Source organism: Rutilus rutilus (genome assembly GCF_951802725.1).
Source record: "Rutilus rutilus genome assembly, chromosome: 9".
Classification (NCBI taxonomy): Eukaryota; Metazoa; Chordata; class Actinopteri; order Cypriniformes; family Leuciscidae; genus Rutilus; species Rutilus rutilus.
The window spans coordinates 24,882,985-24,906,997 of NC_140223.1; the positions used below are offsets into that span (position 1 = coordinate 24,882,985).

The window sequence follows — 24,013 nt, forward strand, 5'->3', positions numbered from 1 at the left end:
TGTGTAATAATGTTCAGTCTATGTCTTAATGTAGCGTTTGCTGACGTGGCTCGGGAGACAGTCTGCTTCTGCCATCTGGCTGTCTTAGGCTGGATGCAGTCTCCATAGCAACCACCACCTTCATAATGAAAGCCCACGAACACGGTCTTACCTCCCCCACCCCACTGTAAACAAAGCCCAACCCTTGCACTGTGTAGCCTCGTATCCCCACCCCAAACTGACGTACTTTCACTCGTATCACCTAAGGTCACGGATTGACTGAACTATTGTGCCTTTTAATAAAACACTTTTCTGCAGAACTGGGTTTAAGGAAAAAAGAGCACCAGATGTTTTCCCTTTTAAATATGTCTTTTAGGCCGGGTGTGTCCCAAGATGTTTCCTCCCCTTCGGAGTTAATTATTGTTGTAATATGTCTGCCATTCATTATTGTAGGCTATATATATATATATATATATATATATATATATATATAGCCTACAATAATGTGTGTGTATATGTTGTCTTTATAAAGCTTGATAAAAGTGAAGCAATTACAGGACTGAAAAATGATCTACTTTGTCATTTGTGGGGAAACGAATATAAGTCTCTTTTTGGATTTTGGACACCCTTTACTACCTTTTAGTAGATTTATAGACGCAAATTTGATTTTAATCGTTTATTTTTTTATTTTTTTTATGATAACACAAACAGACACTTGTCGACACATACGGGCATGTAACGTTAACGTGATTCAAATCAGTTAACGAACCTAAACAAATCTTTTCAGTCAAAATATTCAAAAGATTCGAGTCACTGGGTTGAACCAAAAGCCACACCACCAGTGAATCACCCCTTTTCAGATATGATTTTTAAATAATTACATATTCCAAAATACTAACTCTTATTGGCTATCATAGCTCCTCCCATTCCAATGCTGGCCAATTAGCGAACATCTTTCGTATTCGCACACGCCCACAATCTCAGTTCACTGTCCCCTCCTTACCTACTCCCATTCGGAGAAAAGGACTGCAGTTTTTCATAAAAATCGTAATAAACGGATTATTTATCGGACATTGACAATGAAAAACGCTTTCTCCCGTTATTCATGCTGATTCCTCTCTAAATCCGGTCCAAATTTCACGTGAGTGTACTAGTTTCTTACCGTCGCCTCTTCCCAAATTAGACTCGTTTTGTCATTGCGGTGAATGCGTTGATACATGCTGAATAATTCATTGACATACTGGAGTGGAGACACGCATCTCTTTGGCGTGACTGCTGAAATCAGCCCGTTCTTTGTAAATGTTAAGTGTTTCAACGTCCACCATCTCCGAGGATTGTGAGGAAGTCTTAAAATATCTGCAGGATGTAGATTACCCTTTATGTCATGGGGCTGTGCTTTAGGTCAACGAGTTGTACAGTAATTGGTTGTTTTCATATTCCATTGTTTTGTGCATGTAGAATCCCATCACATATTATTATCACTTTTTATAGCAATTAGTGTTCTTATGCTGTGATCATCCCTGTATATAGACATCTTGTCTCTCAAGAAAATACATATATTTTTTAAGTTTATAAAGGCCTTCTGATGAATCATCCAAATTAGGTGCTGTATATGACTTGTGTGATGATGCATAATAAATCACACTGCATGTTTTTAGTAGAGATTGACAATATAGTTTTTTCTATGACTGATTATGATTATTTTAATGTTTTAAGTGCCCCAAAACAATTGTAAAACTGAAACTTGTTTTTAATTATTGTTATTATAATTATTATTCTTACACAATGGGAACTAAATAATTACTGGACAACAGTAAAAACACATTATGCATTTTGCTTATTTTATTTGTAGTCATAATAACAAGAATATTGTTGACACAAGTCCATTATGACAAAGTTTAATGTTTCCGCAAGGAAAATTGGAACATAATTTTTCCATTTGGTGTAACCTATTCTAGTCTTTAGTACAGTTTACTACAAATGCTACTGAGAAATCAGGTGAAGTCTTACTGTAAGTAAATGGCCCTTGTCTCTGCAGCATTTGTGTTCCCTCAACAGTATCTTAATGGCTTTAGTTTTGTGTGTTTTTTTGGTGCAATTTCCTCCATCATACACAATTGCTCATGCATGACATGAATTTCAGAGAAATTCAGAGAATTTGGCAAAATTTAAGCCCTTTTAGTGTCCCATACATCCGTTAATTTACTATATTTGCAGTTTATGTTAAGACATATTTCTTTGGTCTGAAAGAAGTTCAAGACACAAGTGGGTTTGTTTTAAAATAGACAGGTTTGTTGGTGACAAAGGCAGTATAATTATGCTGCACAGGTTTCTATGTTCTGTTAATGCATGCAGCAATTAAAATGATATTTAATGCTTTCTCTAGTCAATCACACTGATTTGTAGTCCATACTGAAAGACTTGTTGTTCACTACAAAGTCGTCTGACAACAAGTGCGGCAATAAATGGATATGCCTCAATGATATACAAAATTATGAGAGGAAATGGCAAATTGAAATTGATTCCTGATTCACAAATATAATAAGATCAGATACCAAATCAGATCAGTGTGATTCCAGCTTCCAAGGAGCCACTAGTTTAATGTTAAACTACATGGAGTCGAGACTTCCAAAACCCTGACATTACACTTATTTGTTGTACCCTCATTTGCAACCAGAAACAACTACTGTAAGTGGGATTCTGATCAAATGAAGTAGAAACAGTAGTCTTGAGAAAGTTTTGCCAGCCCATCTGCTCAATATAACAGCTGTTGCCTGCTTTGGCACAGTTAATGCTCAGCTGTTCCTGTCTTTATCAGTTTGAGAAGAAGGATGAAAGTGTAGTCTTTACATCAGCATTTTTACCCAGATACAGATAATGCATTATCTATCTGCATTTTCACCGACATGTAGAAATGATTTCCTGCAGTGCCATCATGAGAATCTGCTTTCTGAGTAGGATGTTAATGCACATTCAGTGACCTCTCGTTGTTTGCTTTATAAATGCTGGCGAATCCTGAGCCAGTTGGATGGTGAGATGCTACACTATACCTAGACTTAGTTAAACCCCATATGTAATGAAGATGACATGTTACTGCCGTTGATTGTTATAATTGCAACGAAATAAAATGCACCGTCGCTGTTCATCCGACCAGAAGCATAGCTGTGGAGAAGCTTGTCATGTCATGTTTAGTGTCTGCACAGGGTTTGGTGTTGGCCTCGCTTTTGCTGGACAGATGCTGTCAGGTTGATGTTAAGCAAAGCAAACAGACAGACAGCAGCCCGTTCCAGGTGAATCAATGTGCGGGAATCATGTCTTCGTGTGAGTGACAGTTTACTCTGCATTCTGCCATCGAGTTGACAGGGGGCTGGGAGGCGCCTGGTGGTCTGGAATATTTTGACCTTGCAGAAATGTGCAGTTTGTGTATTACTCTGTGTGTGTGTGTGTGCACGTGCGTGTGTGCATAATTTAACTTGTTACACAGATACACACAAGTGCACTCATGCATCACAATGAATCCAATCATGCTGACTAGATTTGTCTAGGTAGTGTGAGATTGATTTTATTGGATATGTCTCTCTTCTTCTTTCTTTTCTCTTTCTTTGTTTCTCTACCTTCATCTTACCATATACAGTCAAAGTAAACAGACATTTAAAGACTTTTTTTGGCAAAATAAAATTGGTTTCAGATTGACTGGTATTCGTGTAACATCTGATCTGACTGATTTTTCCTTAGTTTCATTTCTATTTTTGGTCTGAATAAGAACTAAATAATCATTGGACAATAAAACTATATGTTAAAAAAATCTAATATATTTTCACTATGCATGACTTTAATATTTATGCGCATTTAATTTGTGATCTGAATAGTTGCAAATTTATTTTGACCTACTGTTTACATCTTAATGCTATGCAATTCTCACTTAAGAACTGTTACGTTAACAAAGTATATTCTATTATTTTACTCGCAAAGACTGTTTAAAAAAAAGTGCATAAGAAATTTTGTTGAAAAGTGTAAATATCAGTAAAAATAAAATAAATTTAAATTAAATCATATTTAATGCATCATACATCCTATTACAAATAACCAATTTAGTTGAAAAGTATAAATGTCAGTAAAAAAATTCATTTGTATATCCTATTTATTGTATCACGCAATATCATATTTAATGGAAAATAAGTAAATAAATAAAGTTAAAGGGATAGTTCACCCAAAAATGAAAATTCTATCATTGTTTACTCACCCTCAAGTTGTTCCAAACTTGTATGAGTTTCTTTGTTCTGCTGAACACAAAGGAAGATATTTGGAAGAATGTTTGTAACCAAACAGATCTCGGTCCCCATTGACTACCATAGTATATTTTTTTCCTACTATGGAAGTCAATGGGGACCGAGATCTGTTGATTACAAACGTTCTTCCAAATATCTTCCTTTGTGTTCAGCAGAACAAAGAAACTCATACAGGTTTGGAACAACTTGAGGGTGAGTAAATGATGACAGAATTTTCATTTTTGGGTGAACTATCCCTTTAATAATAAATAAATGGAAAAATATCAGACCATTATTGTAATAATATTTCATCATGGCAGACTACTGCAGATGCACTGTGTCCAGATGACCACACCAAACTGCTGGTGGACAGTAACACAAGTTTACATAGTGTGACTAATGACTGCTTTGGAAAATGTGGCTTAACTTGTTCTGCAGCAATTTGCCTTTGCCTCAGCATCTTAGCTATGTCATAAAGACAAATGGCTTCGGTTTCATCCTTCTGTCTGTTACAGTGTACTAATGAGTCAATGTGGCGTTGACTAATCCTTGGGTAAATGATATTGGGTAACTGATAGGAAGTAATGGACAGATTCATTCATCTGGTTTTAAAGACACATGGAGCTGTGTGGCACAGCAGACAAGGCTTTCATTAGGCTGAACAGTCAGGAGCCAAGCATCTCTCAATGGACAGCCATGTCCTCATGCCTCATAACAGCACTGTTTGGTTATTCAGGATCAGCTGTGATAAGACATTCATGAACTGTCTCGTTTGTGATGAGATCCACTCATCACATGGTTGTGTGTGGATAGAGATCATAGTTGATGATGTCAACCTCCTCTGTTTTCCCTATGGTCACTGACTGTTAGTTCATCTGATGGTGAAACCAAAAGAGCTGTATGATATGCTGACACATCAACATTGTTAAAAAAAACAACAACTCAGTGTTTGTGACACTGATTAGAAATAGATTGCGTTACCTCTTTTTTTTCATGCCAGCTTTCTCTAGTAGTCTTTCTTGATTAATGTGACAAATACTCTTAGTTTAGTCATGTCACATGTCATGACAAAAATATAGTTTTGAAGAATCTTCACACAGCCTTTTTGCATGCATGACAGCTCATATTGGGTGTCTTTCAATCACACCCAAATATTTGGGGGCAGTCCCCTCCAAAAAAACACCATAAAAGTATTTTAACTGAATCGGTGAGTCGGTGAGTTGAACTCAAACTGAATCATTTATTTGAATTGGTTCTTTTCATTGAACTGTTGATTCAGGTCACAAATCACTCAGACTGAACAATTCATTGATGAATCAGACTGGGATGCGTTTTTCAGAAGAATTGTAAACTTAAGTAGATCGTAAACACCATTTGGTGCCAATATTTTCAATTATCTACTTGCAGCCCTGGTCTGGTTCTTGAACTCACTGACTCTTTTTTTCAGTCCAATTTGTGAAATGGATCAACAATCAGAATGATTGATTTTCAAATGGAACTTATGCAGTTCTTGTGTGTTCAACTCAATGATGCAACTCTTGAGTTATCGTATGGCTTTAGATAGAGGACTTGAAATATAGTACACGAGTCACGTGGACCAATTTTATGCGGTGCCCTTTTGCCCTTTTTTAAGCTTGACAGACAGAGACACTGTGAACTGTTGTGTAAGGAAGGAAGCTGTGAAAAGATTATTTAAACATCCTCCATGAGGACATAAAATCTGTTCAACTGTTCAGCTATCCCTTTTAAAAGCATTGGAATTACACACTCAAATGTTAAAAAACTGGGCCTTGAACTTTGATCTTACAGATTTATACAGAGAGAACAATAAAACTATCATTGCTCATAGTCCAACTGTGAAATATATCATGCAATACAAATCCATAGTCAGTGTCTGCAAGCCGTGTTAAAAGATGTTTGAATTTGTTCATTATTCATGGATGTGCAAACAGTGTAAGGAAGTAACAGGAAGTAACTATCCGGCCCACGTCTGCAGTTCAAACCAGACATATAAGGATAAAGAACCACGGATGCATCACTTCTGTTAGTGCTCTGTGACTCATGGCATCCCCCCAGACACAACACTGTAAATGCCGCTTACGCAATGCTCAGCATGCAAAGTCAACCATGGAATAAATCCATGTAACTGTTTCCTTTTGGGTCTTTAGATAATCATAGATTAAAAATCATTCTTAAAAGTCTGAACACGTGGATATCTGTCCTGAAAGCACTCTCTTACGACCTGGTGTCGAGGATCTTTTGTAATTGTTTTCTGCAGTCCTGCGGTAAATTGCTTATTGCCTGCTGCGTGCAATATCCTTCAATTAGACACAGGTAATGGAAAGAGTCGCATGCTGTCTTGCTGAGCGGCTTCGCTAATGTTGACTAATTGCCAGAAAGTGAAATTTATGGAAATGATGGACTATCTATTCGGCTCTATTGTCCTAAACGGGCTCTACTGTCCTCTATTATTTAGGTGGCGGTCTCTGTCCCAGGCAGATTAGAACCAGACTGTTTTTTTTTTTTTGTGTGTGTGTGTGGAATATAAGTCAGCGTTACAATCCGATTAAACGCCATCCCTGCTGAGAAAAGATCTTAGAATTGGGCATTAAGAAAGAAATATAAAAGCCCCTTAAAACCTAATGCTTAATACAACCATGATATTCAGTTTAGGCATATCCACCTTTATTCTGTTATGGAATTTTTTTTCAATATTAGCCTGTGGAGATTGTACAAAACCTATATATATATTTTTTTATTTAGTTTTTATCCTAAGCCACATAGCCACTTTGAAATGATGAGTATTTCACAATGACTACACATTGTAGCTGCTGTTGAATATTTATGCTTGCACAGAATGCACACCATAAATGAGATTCATTCAGCAGAAAATCATAAATCACTGTATGGTGAGGTCAGTGCTGTCTGCTGTAGAAGGTACTCTAGAGCTGTACTTGCAATATTCGTTGTGTTGCTTGGTCCTCATTATTCTGCAGCTATCTGGGACATCTAAAGACATATTTGTGTAGTTTGAGGTAAAGGTTTAGTTTACTGTGTGTTATATGAACTCTCTCTGCCACTGTAAAGCCAGGATATAGTTGATATTCAGTATGTACACTACCGTTCAAAGGTTTGGGGTCAAGTAAGATTTTGTTTTGAAAGAAATGAATAGCCTACTTTTATTTAGAAAGGATGCATTACATTAATCAAAAGGGACAGTAAAAGACATTTATAATGTTACAAAAGATTTCCATTTCAAATTTTCTTTAAAATGTTATTTACAATTGTTTTATTCATTAAAGATTCCTGAAGAATCGTTGAGTCTTGTTCAGCAAAATGAACGAATCTTTTTTCAAGTCCATTTCATTTCGTACTTCAGCAGAATATATTTGAAATGTTTCATGTTAAAACTTATGCAAACGTTGATCACATTTAGAATAAGAACTAAATAAATAATAATAAAATAATAAAACTAGCCTATAATGCAGCCAAGGCCACATGAAACAGAAATTTATTAATTGCCTAGCTGGGTCAACGATTTTTTTATTCAATCGATTTTCTCTTAATTAATCAAATAATCGATTATCCCCCCACTAATATTATTTATCACAAAAGTAAAGGTTTATGCAGTGTAGGCCTACTTAGGAAAGTTGTTTACTATAGCTGTTCACAGTCTCTTTTTGGGATTTACAGCATCAGTTGCTTACAGGTGTGAATCCTGATATGTTTAGTTCATTAATGAGATTAAAGTAGCTGCTTGAATATGTTCATTCAGCTGTATGATCAAACTGCTGGCAGTGTCCAAAAACCATGAAGTTTTACTACAATTGACAGTGCGTGATTGAAAAATTAGTCCGATAGAAGTTCATCCATTAGCTATTTAAAAGAACCAACAACAGCTTTAAATGCTTTGTAACCGGTTGCAGAGAGCACATTTGAGCCACTTTTTACAGCAGCTCGTAAAAACAGAATGCTTTATGAATTAAGCTGTATTAATTACAAAATATTGGATTGACAACCGTATTCTAGTACTGTGTAATAATTCACTGTAACAGTCCAAATACTTACGCTGCTCTCTCGTTGTATTGAGATTGGAGAGCCCTGGGATATTTTCTTTTCAGATGCTCTTGCATAGAAGTTATGCTGCTGTGGTATGCCATTTCAGTTTTTATTCAGTCTTTGTTTAAAAAATTCCCACACTTTATGTCGGCTCGATATTTTTGTAATAACTGCTGATTTTTAGCATGCCTAGGAGAAGGCATCATTGGGGAAATAAACAGTGCCACGAATCTAACTAATCTAACTGACTAATCTACAGGTGCTGGTCATAAAATTAGAATATCATCAAAAAGTTGATTTATTTCAAAGAATTCAACTTAACAGGTGACTAATATATTATATAGACTCATTACATGCAAAGTGAGATATTTCAAGCCTTTATTTGTTATCATTTTGATGATTATGGCTTACAGCTTATGAAACTCACAAAATCAAAATCCCAGAAAATTAGAATATTACATGAAATCACACAGTAATTACACAGTGATACCATGGTCATTGAACCAGGTTTTGGTTCTTTTGGCAGTGTGGGCAGGTGCAAATCCTGCTGGAAAATGAAGGAAGCATGAAGTGCTCTGAAAATGTCCTGGTAGACGGCTGCGTTGACTCTGGATTTAATAAAGCACAGTGGACCAAAGTCCTCTTTTCTGATGAGAGCAAATTTTGCATCTCATTTGGAAACCAAGGTCCCAGAGTCTGGAGGAAGAATGGAGAGGCACACAATCCAAGATGCTTGAAGTCCAGTGTGAAGTTTCCACAGTCTGTGTTGGTTTGGGGAGCCATGTCATCGGCTGGTGTTGGTCCACTGTGCTGTCCGCTCAACGCAGTCGTCTACCAGCACATTTTCAGGGCACTTCATGCTTCCTTCAGCAGACAAGCTTTATGGAGATGCTGACTTCATTTTCCAGCAGGATTTGCACCTGCCCACACTGCCAAAATAACCAAAACCTGGTTCAATGACCATGGTATCACTGTGTATTAATTACTGTGTGATTTCATGTAATATTCAAATTTTGATTTCATGGGTTTCATAAGCTGTAAGCTGTATCAATTATAACAAATAAAGGCTCACTTTGCATGTAATGAGTCTATATCGTCACCTTTCTAAAATAATCGCCTAAGTCATTTTTTTACAAAAATGATTTTTTTGCATAAGTCATCTCCTCATGATGCTGGCCACCTCTGGTAAAATCGCCCACGTCCTCAGTTGAACTGATCATGCAATTCTACCCCTATAGTATAATCGCCTATGTCAAGTGTGTGACTTAGGCCGTTTTATTTTGCCTAAGTCAAAAGGCAATGAGACTTAGGCAATTTTACAAACTTTTCAATATGACAGGTGCATCAAGAAGATCGAAAAGCTACTCAACCTCTGAAGTTATTTCCATGATTCAGGGCTTACCCCCTTATTGTTATAAGTATGTCAATAGTCATCTTCTGCCATAACCTTTTTGAGTGACATTATCAATAAATATCATATATTCAATTATTGGTTCAGTTTTTTGTGTTTTCTGAGAAACCTGAAAAAATGACTTAGGCAATTATTTTAGGAAGGTGACGATATCATATATTAGTTTCACCTGTTAAGTTGAATTCTTGAAATAAATGAACTTTTTGATAATATTCTAATGTTATGACCATCACCTGTATGTAGATGCTTTGTTCCAGCCCTTCGTTCTTTTGTCACGTCACATCCCCATTAGGACTGGGTATTGTTCAAAAATTCCAATAGCGATATCGATACCGATAATACCAGTACCTTGACTTCGATACCTGGTTCCTGAACTGTACTTTTTTCGATACCAGTTTTATGAAATTCGTTTTAACAAGATTACATCACATGTTACCTAAAAAAGTTTCTTGACAGTTTACAGACTCAAAGACTCATATAGGCCACGGTGGGGCAGAATATATGCGCATAAATCTTACCGCAAATCACTGGCAAAAGTAGCTTAATGATTATGAATGTGTCGGGAAAAATAGGTCAGTAGCCGTGTTTCCATAACAGATTTGCGCAAAACTTTTGTGATATTTTTTAATGTCGATAAAAATCTATTGCGAAATGACGGCATTTCCATTAACCGATGTTATGCGACTGAAATGTAGGTGCAGGTGTTTACAGAGCTTTTATTTATTATATTTTCAATACTTTGCATTTTAGACACTGTCTGTCTGTCTGTTCAGTAGTTGATATATAACTAACAGAAGACACAAATTTAAAATTGTGGTGCTTCTAATTAAGTGATAAAAACACAAAATAGTCCTACACATACCATACTCATCTTTGCACTAATAAAATGTGCAACACTTTATGTTTTTACTACCAAATGATATGTATCTAATTTATTTAAAGTGGAATGCAGTGGAATGTTTTCCTCGACATCTTGCGATTTGGGGGCACATGAATTGCCTGAAAAACCACCTCAGGCAAGCGTGAAAACTTTGTGATGGGAGATTTTGCAAAAAAAGTGACGAGTTTCTATTGGGCGTATTTTCAAATCGCGTTTTCAATTTACTCAATTTGAAGGGTAATGGAAACTTGGCTTGTGTTGGCTGCAAAGATGACATTGGCGTTGTTATCCCGTAGTATTGTGAATGTGCACACGCCTATAAATGCACCATTCATTTGGATCACATTGTCAGAGAGTATTTGTTTTCTATTCAAATTATTTAGTTTAAAAGTAGATATTTCAAGCTTTCTAAATGCCTATTTCTCATGTCTGTGAGGCAAGTAGCCTATATGCTGAGTTTCGGTTTATTTGACAGTTATTCCGTGCACTGTCAAGTGTTTCATCAGATTTGTCGTGTTGCCGGTCTTGGCAACAATTATTTTGTCGCAAATATTGCATCGCTCGCTGTTTGCATCATGCCTTGTGAAATGTATCCACACTTTTTATCTTTTCCACATCTTTTACATCTATGGGGGTTGGGACACTTTCACACTACAGCCTCACATGTGAGCAACGTCTCTGGGCGTAATCGGCGTGAACTAGTGTTTTTCCTTGCTTCCTCACCACAGCCAGTCATGCTGTATGATTATTGGCTCACTGATATTGACGATATTAACCCCTTAGCTATCGGAATTTGGTACCGAATGACAATCATTTTTTTTATATATTGAGGCAGTTCGGTCATGCCTAAAAAGTATCGAACTCGATTCCCAACCCTAATCCCCATAGGCTGAAGTAATGCAGTCTGTACCGGAAACCGAAATGATTAGTTCACCTCTCGAGTCTCTTTGGGTCTGAGTCATTCGTTCATCACAAGTCATGGAAAAGAGCCATGACAGAAATTCACAATTGTATAAATTATAAGATGTTTGAGACCAGAAATGCATCACGTAACTACTAACTAACTAACTAACTAACTAACTACATATTTGTTTGTACATAAGGTTAGGAAATGGGAATATTAACTAATTTCTGTATCCAGTATGGCCGTCACGTCACGTGACAAAACAACGAATGACTCAGACTTGAGACGTGAACTAATTTTTTCTGTGTCCGGTAAAGAACCAATGAGATGTTGTGCATGATGATGAACACAAAATGATTGACCCATCACTATTGTGAAATCGTGGAAGAGATCACAAAACTATTTGTCAGGTTTATGTTCTGTTCTGTTTTGTTTTGTTTTAGTTTTAGTGTTCCCAGTTCCTGTCTTCCTTAGTTGACCTAGTTCTCTCTACTGAGTGTTTGTTAATTTTAGTTATGGTTAAAGTTTTACTGCTGCAACTAGAATAGATCTTGCTCCAACTCATCCTTGCTGCTACCACAATGACACTAATCTAATGCTGTTTTTTTAGGAAACTATTGAATATTTTGTGAATATTTATTGAGTATAATGTGATTATTCAAGTTATTGCCTATCCCTAATTGGAGGAATACATAAGGAAATATGATTCTAGAGATAAAAATGTAATGTAATTGTAATATCCAAATATATAAAAGGTGGTTAGATTGTGTTTTGTAATGTGTGTTTTTTTTTTTATATAAACTTAAACTTATTTATACTTATTTAAATTTACTGCGTTCATTTACTGCGATTAATATTAATAATATCAAATTTTTTGTGGAAATTCACACTAAACTCACACTAAATTCAGACTGGATTTGTGAGGGTGTGAATATACACACTATATTCAGAGTTTTCAGAGTATCTGATCCAGACTGTTCATGGTGATTTTGGCTGCGGGGGGTCATTAAGCTATTAACACAGTGTGAGAAGGATTAGACAAGAGTATCGCATTATATGGCTTGTTGACACAAGTTTATATTACACATGCTAAGCAACATTATTAACAGTTTCTTAATAGCACATGCACTTAAAGGTACGCTGTGTAACTTTTGTGTTGTTAAATTTTTTTATAATTTGTTAATTCATCATCAATCCTTTTTCCATTGGCTTGGCTTTTTGGAGAACTGAGGGATTTGAAATGTTGTAAAAGTGATGCATAGATGGCGGTTTTTACTACTCAACAGGTGAGTAAGGTATTTTAGTGAACAGATAAATTGCCATATGTATCTCTCTTACAGTTCATTGTAAAACATTATCTATAGGGGCTTTCGCACCGGATAGTTCTAGGAACTAACCACCGGAGTGGTTCCCCGATAACTAATGGTTCCCCCAGGAACGTTTTCTGGTTGCATGAATTCGCACCACTAGTAGAAGCCGCGCTCGTTGTTGTGACTTTTATTTTGACGGCGCTGAGAGCGACTGAGCCTGAGCAAACAAACAGTGCTCGCATTCTCCGTGTTCATTAGTTTACGATCTGTCTAACACGTTATTATATAGAACTGTAAGAAAGTAGATCGTATATATATGAAAAGTTATTAGCGTATGCCGTGTGGTTGATGTCCAGTGTTGCTAGCTGAGCAGAAATAAACGATCATGTTTAGCTTGGTCCCCTCAAAGTTGCATTGGATTTTCTCCTCAGCGTAAAGGTTAAGAGGCCCATAATCACTGTTTTCCATGTTCGTAGAGTTAGTTTCTGGAGTAAATATATAATCTGTGTGTTTACAAAGCTTGTTTCGCGTGCGTTCGGCCAATCCGCGTACACTAACGTCACGAATAGTTCCTATAGTGCTGGTTCAGACCCTACTCTGAAGTAGGAGCTAAAGTAGTTCCTCCAAAAGAGTTACTAGAACTAAAATCGTTCCTAGTTCCTGCGGTGCGAACACGCCGTCATCCGGGTGCTTCTGCCAATACTTCTAGGAATTATGAAAAGGTTTCCTCTGGTGCAAAAGCCCCTTATTGTGAAGGGTCATTTCATTTTGGTTGTTGTAGCGCTGTGCTGGACCTGGAATTTAGTTTCAAGGAAGTACCATGTAGGGGTATCTCTACAGTAACGTCTTCAGCTAGTCAACTTGAGATCCTCTCCATCCAAACTGTTTATATCTCTTAAGCCTAGTTATAAACTCTTAATGACCAGTATGATAACCATATTCATCTGCACAGTCACGCACAGCCGAAGCACAACCAAAACAATGTTCTTCCGCAAAATGCATGCAGTTTTGTTTTAACTACTAGAGGGCCAAAAGTTACATATTGTACCTTTAATATTGCATTTTGCACGATCAGTGGTTTGGACTTCTGATGAAGTGTGACTGACTTTGGTCTGTTCTTATCTCCAGTAAATGCTAGTTAAGACAAATGTTGTCATCATCTACCCATCCTCATGTGAGACTGGGACTAACTTTCACAAGGCTAATATCTCAGTGACTATAAGGTACAAAAAGTAACATGTTTACAGTTCAATAATGGCCCACAGGAAATGGACTGTAATGACAGACACAGACTCTGAAATGCTGCAGCTAAAGGCTTTTAAAATTTCTGCTGGGCTTTAGAGTAAGCATAATAATCTCGAGAGCATGAAGAGAGAGGGAGAGACAGCGAGAAGCGGTCAAAGAAGGAGGGAAGGGCAGCTGTGATGTCAGCATTCAGCTGCTCTCATTCAGGGCTTATGATGAAGGGGGTGGGGCGGGACAGCGAGGGGGGCTGCGCTGGGGTTTCTTGGTTACTGGGCTTGGCTAGAGCGTGCAGAAAACCAAACAATGAGGTCTGCTTGAGAAAATCCACAGCTCTGTCTGGTGTGTTTTTCATGACCATGGATAATCTTTCTAGTGTTTTGTGTGTGTATACATGGGAATTAACGTCCATGTGCAGTAGCTAAACAGTGGGGCGAATTTACTAAACAGTTCCACATGGCATTTTAGCTAGTTTTGTGCATCATATTTGCTATCATTAATTTATATTATATATATACAGTATTTGCAAACTGTCCATCACAGGGCTGGGGGAAAAAAAAGAAGCAATTTCTCGATTTTAATCAATAAAACAGCTTGCAAAAAATATGTCAAAGCCATTCAGTGATGATAGCTTCTAGAAAAAATAACTATAGAGAGGGGCATTTTGCTAGATATATATACTATATTACATATTCATTATATTTTTTACTCCACCTGTTCTCCAATATTTCATGTATTATTTAATAAATCCATCATGAAAGCAAGTTTATGTTTATGACAGCCATTATATTATTTTATTATACATTATATTATAACTTTATAATCTTTAAAAGCTGCAAAAATGTTGCAAAAAAAAAAAATGTTTGTACACAAATTATTTGTACATGTATCCACTAATATTATTATTTAATATTAATATTATTTACAGCTTTTGAGAGTTAAGAGATATGTGTTTTCTTCAGAAAAATGGACATGTACTGTACCTAATATACATCCAAATGTGAATCAATATCGAATCGATTTGAATCGTTACCGGAATTGAATCGAATTGCAAGCTTGTGAATCGAAATCAAATCGAATTGTGAAATTGGTCTGTTTCTCTGACCATAAATCTGCTGTTTTGCTGTTTTCTTGGATTTTAACTGTTGTGTAGAGTCTCTCCCTGACTATTAGTTTTGACAATCAATCCAGAGGAATATTTTTGGTTTCACTTCTTTTGTCACTTATTCTGTCTTAATTGTTGTTATTTCTAGTATAAACATGCCTACTTTCTATAGAAAATTAGTCAAATCACTATAGATGGAGCCTTAATCACAAAACCTTTTATTGAAAAGCAAGGGCATTTCATAAGCACTAAGTTTTTCCAAAGCGACTTTGGATCATGCATCATAGGAATTGAACCCAGCACCATGCTTTAACATATTGTGGTACTCTTTTTGTTGTTGTGTTATAGAATACTGTTATGGATATATGAATATAATAATAATAATTATCATATTTTGACTTTACCTGCACTCAGAGTCACTCACAAGCTGAATGCGCAAGAAAGAGCTGTCTTAAAAAGTATATTTTGATGTGAGAAACTGCTGCAAACAATTCAGTGCATGAGTGAACTGTCCGAATGAATCAAATCAAATAAATCACAAACAATTTCAGACCTTTTACACCCCTATTGAAAAGTGACGTTTGTGTACATTTTCTATTGATCAAAACAGAATTAGAGGCTGTTTGCACAGAATGTGATTTTTGCATTCAATTGTACCTTTCTATTCTGCTGTTTAGCTATTTCAGTTCTTTTCGTTATTGCATCATATCTCAAAAGCGTGTCTCGAGACCTTTGTGAGCTTTTTAAAAAAAATCTTTCCTGAGGGCTGCGTCTCACGCTTTTAAACGCAAAAATGTGTTCTGTGTGAATGGCCCCATAATTAACCATCTTGTTGGTTTTATCTCTTTTTTTATCTCTGTTGTAGGCCTAATATTTTGGAAATCTTTCTCGTCTTTATATTTATCTGAGTGGCTAGCAATGACTAGTTGATCTTTCTCGCTCTCTCTCTGTCTCTCTCTGTGTGTGAACGGAGGAAGGAACTGGGAGGATTTTTAGGAAGTGCCTTTTAAAGACTTCCTTTTTGTCCTTCCTCCTGCGATGAGACAGAAATGAAAGGTGCGGTTCTCAGATAGATAATATTTCAAATGTGTGTGTGTGTGTGTGTGTTTTTTATTAAAGTCTGAAAAACCACTTTAGGGAGCATTAAGAGAACAGAATATTGCCGCAGCTCCGGGGCACCACAGTCTGCTGCTTTTCCACATGCTGGAAATGAAAGATTACAGGAAGCACAGAACGTCTTGACGTTACAGGCTCGTCATGATGGAATTGGGAGGTTTCTAATCCCAGGATGTGAGGGATGAGTCTGCAGTTTTCCTGTCTTCTCACAGCTGCTGGTGTGTTCATTCATCACACTGCACTAATGTTAGCTACAGAGTACAGACCCTATTTGATTTGACATGAGTAAAAACGAGGCACTCTAATCCTAAAACCAACAACATGCAGGGAATCAGACGTGGGTCAGAGGTGGAAAATCACGACAGACGAGGAAGCACATGGATGCTGAAACAACAAACAATACCATTTGCTTACAAAAACACACAGACAGACAGACATATGACTCTCAATAACAGAAAGGCTGTTATGTTTTGGGTATCATGGGATTTCACATTTGTTTGTGAATGATAAACTGCTGCTCTGTTGTTCACGTTCATTTATTCTGAACAATAACATGTTGTAGTTGATGGAGAGAACAGGGTTAATCTGTTTTCTATCTGAGCAGACAGATGTTCACATGGATGTGTGTCATGGATATAGCTGATGGCCAAAGCTCCTTCTTTCAGACACGTCAAGCTGTTCATTCCTATGGACACTTTTATGTCCTAGGGGTTGGTTTTTATTAAAACTAACACATTTTCATACCATCATTCAAAAGTTTGGGGTCGGTAAGATTTTTTAATGTTTTTGAAATAAGTCTCTTATGCTCACCAAGGCTGCTTATTTTTGAGTAAAAACAGTAATATTGTGAAAAATTATTACAATTTACAATAACTGTTTTCTATTTTTTTTCTATTTATTCCTGTGATGGCAAAGTTGAATTATTGTATGCAGATTTGGGGCTTAAGAAACATTTCGTATTATTATCAATGTTGAGAACAGTTGTACTGCTTAATATTTTCATGGAAATTTTCATGGTTTTTTGGGGGGATTCTTTGATGAATAGTAAAGTTTAAAATAATTATTTGAAATATAAATCTTTTGTAACAAAATAAATGTCTTTAATTTTAATGCCTTTGTCTTTTTATCTTTTTAATTAGTCATTGTTGAATAAATGTTTAAAAAAATTCTCACAGACCAAAGTGTAGAAACTGGTGTAGAAACTTTTCAAATGCCTGTTATATTTTGTTTTCCCCTAGTTCTGGACCCAGATTTTCAACTCAAAAAATATGAATGATTACATTTTAAATACTGGAGGGCATATTTTAGATAAAATATGAGATCCAAAATCAATGTAAATATTACTAGAATGCGTTACATTGTACTGTGCATCATTTTTAATCAGTTAAATAAATTTTTTGTTCTTTTGTAAAATTGCAAAAAGTACGGAAATATTATTTCATTGTATTTAGGTGTGATTTTATTCCAGGTCATGTTTCATTGTACTACCTTAAAACCTTGTCATGCATAAAAACATATATTGTGTGATTTTGTTTGAGATTATGCAAGATTTTCATTGGTCTTTGCATAAACATGGGATTGTAGAGATGAAATATGCATATCTACAGCTGTATTCAAAGATTAACGTTCTCTTTCTCTCTCTTATAGTCTGAGAGGCCTCTGTCTCTTCATTTGAATGCCTCTCACGATGGCTAAGCGGGAAAGCGGCAGCACCAGCCCGGTGGTGCGTCAAATAGACAAGCAGTTCCTGGTGTGCAGCATCTGTCTGGAGCACTACCACAACCCCAAAGTCCTGCCCTGCCTGCACACCTTCTGCGAGAGGTAAACTGACACATCACAATAAAAGTGTCTCATGCATGAATGATCGAATAGCCTGAAAGCGACTTTCAGAAAATGCAAAAGACTGTCTGTGTTCACTTGTGTGGAAGCAATTCGCTCAATACTGCCAAAAACACTAGAGGTCTGTTGGTTTGGGGGTGTGTCTGTAAAATCACAGCAATCTAGTTGTCTTCAAGATGATCCAGTGTTGGGTAAAAAAAAAACACACTAAATTAACTGCATTTTTAGTAGCGTGACAAATAAATTCTTCAGCAAATTACGGTGTACATCTTCATTTCGTGTTGTTGTAATATTGTATTATAGCCGTGCAAACTGAGGTAATAATGAAACATGCTTGCTGTCCACTCTCTTTATTATGAAACGTTTGGGAATTGTATTCATTTTAGGGAATCGGATCATTTGGATAGTTCTGTTGAATGAGGCTCACATCCAGATGCTGTTTTTAAGTCTTTAAGTTTTTAAGTTCTGTAGCTATATTTAAAATGATACAATATTTTTTCTTAAAGGGCTCATATAATGGTACATGCACTTTTACAAGTTGATTGTACTGAAATGTGTGTTGGCAGTGCCTGTACACAACCATCATAAAATGATAAAAATCCATCCAGTGTTTTTTTTTAAATCTTCTTATATGTTTTCCCCTGTCTCAAATCAAGCCATTCGATTTTGTGACGCCACTCCCACGATTGTTGATTGACAGCAGCGTTTCAACACAGACCCGCCCTCGCTCGTGAGCGAGCTGTCAATCATAGTCCACGCAGACTGGCACGGTCATTGTTGATACGCTGGAGCACTGTCAATGAGCAGAATGGCGTCTAAGCGATTGCGGTGTTCTGTTGTTGGGTGTAATAACGAACACAGCAGTCATTTTGATGTTCCTAAAATCCGAACCGCTGAAGACGCAGTGGCTGAGTTTGTTTTCGAAGGGAATATTCCCCACGATCAACGACAATGTTTGCGCGAATCATTTCACACACCAGACTGCTTTACAAACGAGGGTCAGTATAAAGCTGGTTTTGCTAAGAAGCTGCTCCTGAAAAAAGGATCGGTACCAACTATTCGTGTTCCTGCTGCACCTCCAGAATAACTGAAGTGAGTGTAACGTTTTATTAACCTTTATATTAATATTTATATGAATCTTTGCAAATCGCTTGCTGCACGCTTCACGATGAATGCGGCTGTTTACACTCAGGGTACATTACGGCATGTTTTCTATGTACAATGTTCTCAATATAATTCATAATCCCACGTTTATAATGAACAACGCGTTATGGTTATTGTGTTATTGTGTTACAAACGGTCAGAGCCATATATATCTCTCTATATGGCTCTGCAAACGGTGTAGCACAGAACAGAGGGGCGGGGTGAGCAAAGCGCATTATCATTTAAAGACACATGCACTTAAACGGCGTGCTGAAAACAGAGCTGTTTTTGACCAGGTAAAATGAGTGTTTTCTTACAATACTAATGAGAATTTTTAATTAAAGTATATTACAAACTTTTAATTTAGACCCTAAAAAATCATATTAGCTTGTACAAAAATGGCATTATATGACCCCTTTAAATACATAAAAAAATTTAATTAAATAAACATAATTTCCCAATTGCTGTAGGATGCATACAATGTCAATTTAATACACTTTTTAATTCTGCCACAGCCTAGCCACACTGAACATTTAATAAAATAATATATTTATTACATTTGAATAAATGTGAATACATTAAAAACAAACTTGATTTCTGAATTGCCAGAGTATCAATTTAATACACAATTCACGAGTTCACACTTACAAATAAATTGGATAGATTAAATTGGTAAACGTATTTGGCGTGCTGTCCGGGGAGAGGGCTCTGATCTCGGTAATTGGCCCGAACACAGAGTATTCCTACACCTACCACAGTGTCGCCACACTGAAACAATATTTACAATAATTTGACAACATTTTTTTATATATTCAATTAAAGCTGCAGTTTGTAACTTTTTTTGTGTTCAATATTTACAAAATGTATATAATAAACGAATACATTATAAATCCATTTTCCAAACCGTGTTTTTGTCTTATCCTGAATCACTATGGTACACCTATAATTAGTGTTTATATTCAGACTATTTTAGACTGGCTCGGGTCGTAGTACTGCGGAGTATCACAGTACCCGCTTGACTCGTCATAAACGTAAACAGAGAGAAGTAGCTCCGGCTACAATGTTCTTCCGCAAGACGCATGCAGTTCTGTTTATTAACCTAGAGCGGCATAAGGGTAACGGACTGCAGCTTTAAATAATAAAACAAACTTATTTTTTTATTATTATTTCTGGATTGTCCAAGTACACATATAAATGTCATACTATTTTTTTTAAATCCCACAACAGTCTAGCCACATTGAGAATTTTACAAAATAATATTGATTAAATTTAAAATTTGTACTAAAATATTAAACAAACTTTATTTCTGAATTGCCAAAGTACACATTCATCGTCAATTTAATACACTTTTGTTAATCCTGCCACAGTCTATAGCAACTTTGAAAGCAGGCAAACTGCATTTCAAATTAAGTTTATTATTGAATTTAATATAGTAAATTATTTAACAATCTAATTTAGGCAAAATTTAAATGGTTGTGACAGACGTCACTGCCTTCACCTCACAGTGATTGGCTGCCGCCCATTGTTTTTTACCACATTGCATAAAGTTTAAGATTTCCCAAGATTTCAACACACTCGCCACTCTGTTGTAAACCGCACACTTCTCTGTGCAGGTCTGCCGCTCACCTCCTATAGAGAATGAATTGAAATACCCCACTCAGATCCACCGTGTCAGTGAACATGTACAGTTTGACTTAATGCTCTTCCTGGGCTTCCAAAATTGTAAGAAAGCAATGACCCAGATGCTGGATTTTGCTTTAGAATGGCTGTCGTATGACATCATGTTTAGAAACCGCCCTGTAAAGCAAAGACAGAGATGACCATATTCCCTCTGCCGTCACTGACCTGGAATGTGAGCCTCAGATTTTATAAACAGATCATATGTCCTCACATGACTGTTAACTACTTTTATTTTCTATCATTCTGTCAAAATATTTACTACTGAGATTTAATGAGACTGAAAAAATACAGACCACTATGCACAGGTTACCACGTCTTGGGTTACATCTTCTTTTACAATCCACTTGATGTGGAGGGAAATCTTCACAGCTTGCTTTTATGTCTTGCACTATGTTTTCATCACAGATGCCTCCAGAACTACATCCCCCCTCAGTCCTTGACCCTGTCCTGCCCAGTGTGCAGACAGACCTCCATCCTGCCAGAAAAGGGTGTTGCAGCACTGCAGAACAATTTCTTCATAACTAATCTGATGGAGGTGTTGCAGAGGGAGCAGGACTGCACCCGTCCCGAGGCCTCCAGTGGGCTGGACTCAGCCGGTGCTGCTACATATGCCCCACCCCTGTCCTGCCCCAACCACGAGGGCAAGGTAAGCACCCACACATACTGACAGGCCAGTACAGATGGGAGTAGTGCAGTGGCCTCCTACTATGAACTAAATGTACTTCGCTGCTGATAGGAAAAATATATACATTTGAACAAGTATGTGCACAAGTATTGGGACATTTGCAGCCTTTAAGTTGTAATTATTATAATTTGTAGTTATGTCCTTATGAATACATCAACCTACTTCTTATTTACCAGAAGTGCTATTTTAATATTATTTATATACTGTTATAATTTGAATTTTAAAATATTAATTTTCAATTTTATATATATATATAATAGTATTATTATTATTATTATTATTATTATTTCAGATTTATTTTACCAAATTAAATTATTATATTAAATTATTAATCATTTAATTATTATACCAACAATATATACATTTTATTTAAGTTGTTTTTAATCTATGTACTATTTTAAAATGTTCAGTTTTCTTTTTAATTTTAGTTTAAATTGAACAATTTTGTTATGTGCTTTTGTCATTTTTATTGTTTTCAATATGTATTTCTATTTAAGTGTAATTACATTTTATTTTATTTTTAGTCATTTTAGTACTTCAACTTAAACCTATTTATTTCAAATTCAAATTTGCAAAGTTTTTTAAATGTAAGTTTTATAATCTGATATTGATATTTTATTTTACTTCAGCTAATATTTATATATTCTTTTCCCATCAGTGTTCAGCATTTCAATGAGTTTTTGCCGCCCTCTGCAGGTCATGGAGTTTTACTGCGAGTCTTGTGAAACGGCCATGTGTTTGGAGTGCACAGAGGGAGAGCACAGAGAACATGTGACCGTTCCACTGCGGGATGTTCTGGAGCAGCACAAAGGCGCGCTGAAGAACCAGCTGGATGCAATCCGCAACAGGTTCACGCAGCCAGAAATAATATTAAGCTCGCTGTTAATCTGAGCCAGCAGCCCATTTTAACCCGTTCTTTATACACTGAATCATTCTTTAGGTTTAAAGCTCAGTTATTTAAATGGGAATAAATGAAATAATAAAATACTACAATCATGTTTTCCCTTCTTTTTAAACATGTTTCATGTAGTATCTGCTGTGTTTGCAACTGCTAGAGTCACATTATGACATCCTTATGGAAAGTTTGACTGAACATTGTCCTCATTCTGCATCTGCAGGCTTCCTCAGCTGACTGTAGCTATAGAGCTGGTAAATGAGATCTCCAGGCAGCTCACAGACAGGAAGAATGAGGCAGTGAGCGAGATCAGCAATACATTCGAGGAACTAGAGAAAGCACTGACCCAGCGCAAGACTGCCCTCATCACTGACCTGGAGAACATCTGCAGCACCAAGCAGAAGGTGAAAAGCTTACTCCTCAAAAGCATAGTTCACCCAATATTTTAAATTCTGGCATTATTTACTCACCCTCACATATTTTCAAACCCATATGCTATTATGTGGATGCATAATTGTAATTATATCGACTGTTATTGCAGGTCCTGCAGACCCAACTCACTGCATTACTGCAAGGGAAGGAGAACATCCAGAGCAGTTGCAGCTTCACAGAGCAGGCACTGAACCACGGCAGCCCCACTGAGGTGCTGCTGGTGCAGAAGCAGATGGGAGAGCGGATGGGCGTTCTCGCCCGCCATGCTTTCCCTGAGCAGCCCCATGAGAACGGACACCTGGACTGTCAGGTGGAGACAGAGGGGCTGCGTCGCTCCATACAGAACCTGGGAGTCCTGCTCACCACCAGCGCTGTGGGCCACACCAGCGTGGCTACTGGAGAGGGTCTCAGACATGCTGTTGTCGGGCAAAACACCACTGTTACAGTGACCACAAAGGTTAGTAGTGTCGATCTTGTGTTTGAGTTCTAGCATTCTGTAACTTAACCTTTTATTGTGTCCAATATAATTTACACTGCTCCATTGTTCAAAAACAGCCTCTTTGCAAAGTATGTATTACATTGTGATAGATTCATAAATCAGTCAGTGTTGTAATATATTTCATTTGTGAATAAGACGCTTATGTAATTAGTCTTAATTAGAATTGAAGTCTGATACATAAATAATCAATAATAAATTAAACAATATTATAATACATTTAAAATGAATGATAGAAATATAAACAATACCATTACAAGAAATTAAAGTATAAAGTAAAAAATTAAGTATTCATTATAAAGTAATGCTTTTTTTATTTCATTTGAATGTTTATTTATTGTAAAAAATATTTCTATAATTAATTTTAAATGTATTAAATGTTTATTTATTATTGACAAATTGTTTATTATTTAAATATTATTAAAAAAATAAGATATCTTTATGAAAATAAATAATAATATCTAATATCTAAGTATATTATTTGAAATAATAATTTAACAATAAATTCAAATTAAATTATGTAAATTACATTATATATAAATATATAAATTATAATTATTTTTATCATT

At 36.2% G+C, this 24,013-nt stretch overlaps 1 protein-coding gene across 1 annotated transcript in view; it reads left to right on the forward strand.

The window, feature by feature from the left end:
• Positions 1-949: 949 nt before the first annotated feature.
• Positions 950-24,013, forward strand: part of trim3a (tripartite motif containing 3a) — a 30,890-nt gene continuing 7,826 nt past the window's right edge. Inside the window, exons 1-6 of the mRNA XM_084418017.1 lie at positions 950-1,120; positions 17,922-18,095; positions 21,342-21,582; positions 22,318-22,469; positions 22,740-22,920; positions 23,058-23,405. Of these exons, the coding sequence (XP_084274143.1) occupies positions 17,950-18,095; positions 21,342-21,582; positions 22,318-22,469; positions 22,740-22,920; positions 23,058-23,405 (1,068 nt within the window). The 5' untranslated portion in view covers positions 950-1,120; positions 17,922-17,949. The remainder of the gene's footprint in view (positions 1,121-17,921; positions 18,096-21,341; positions 21,583-22,317; positions 22,470-22,739; positions 22,921-23,057; positions 23,406-24,013) is intronic.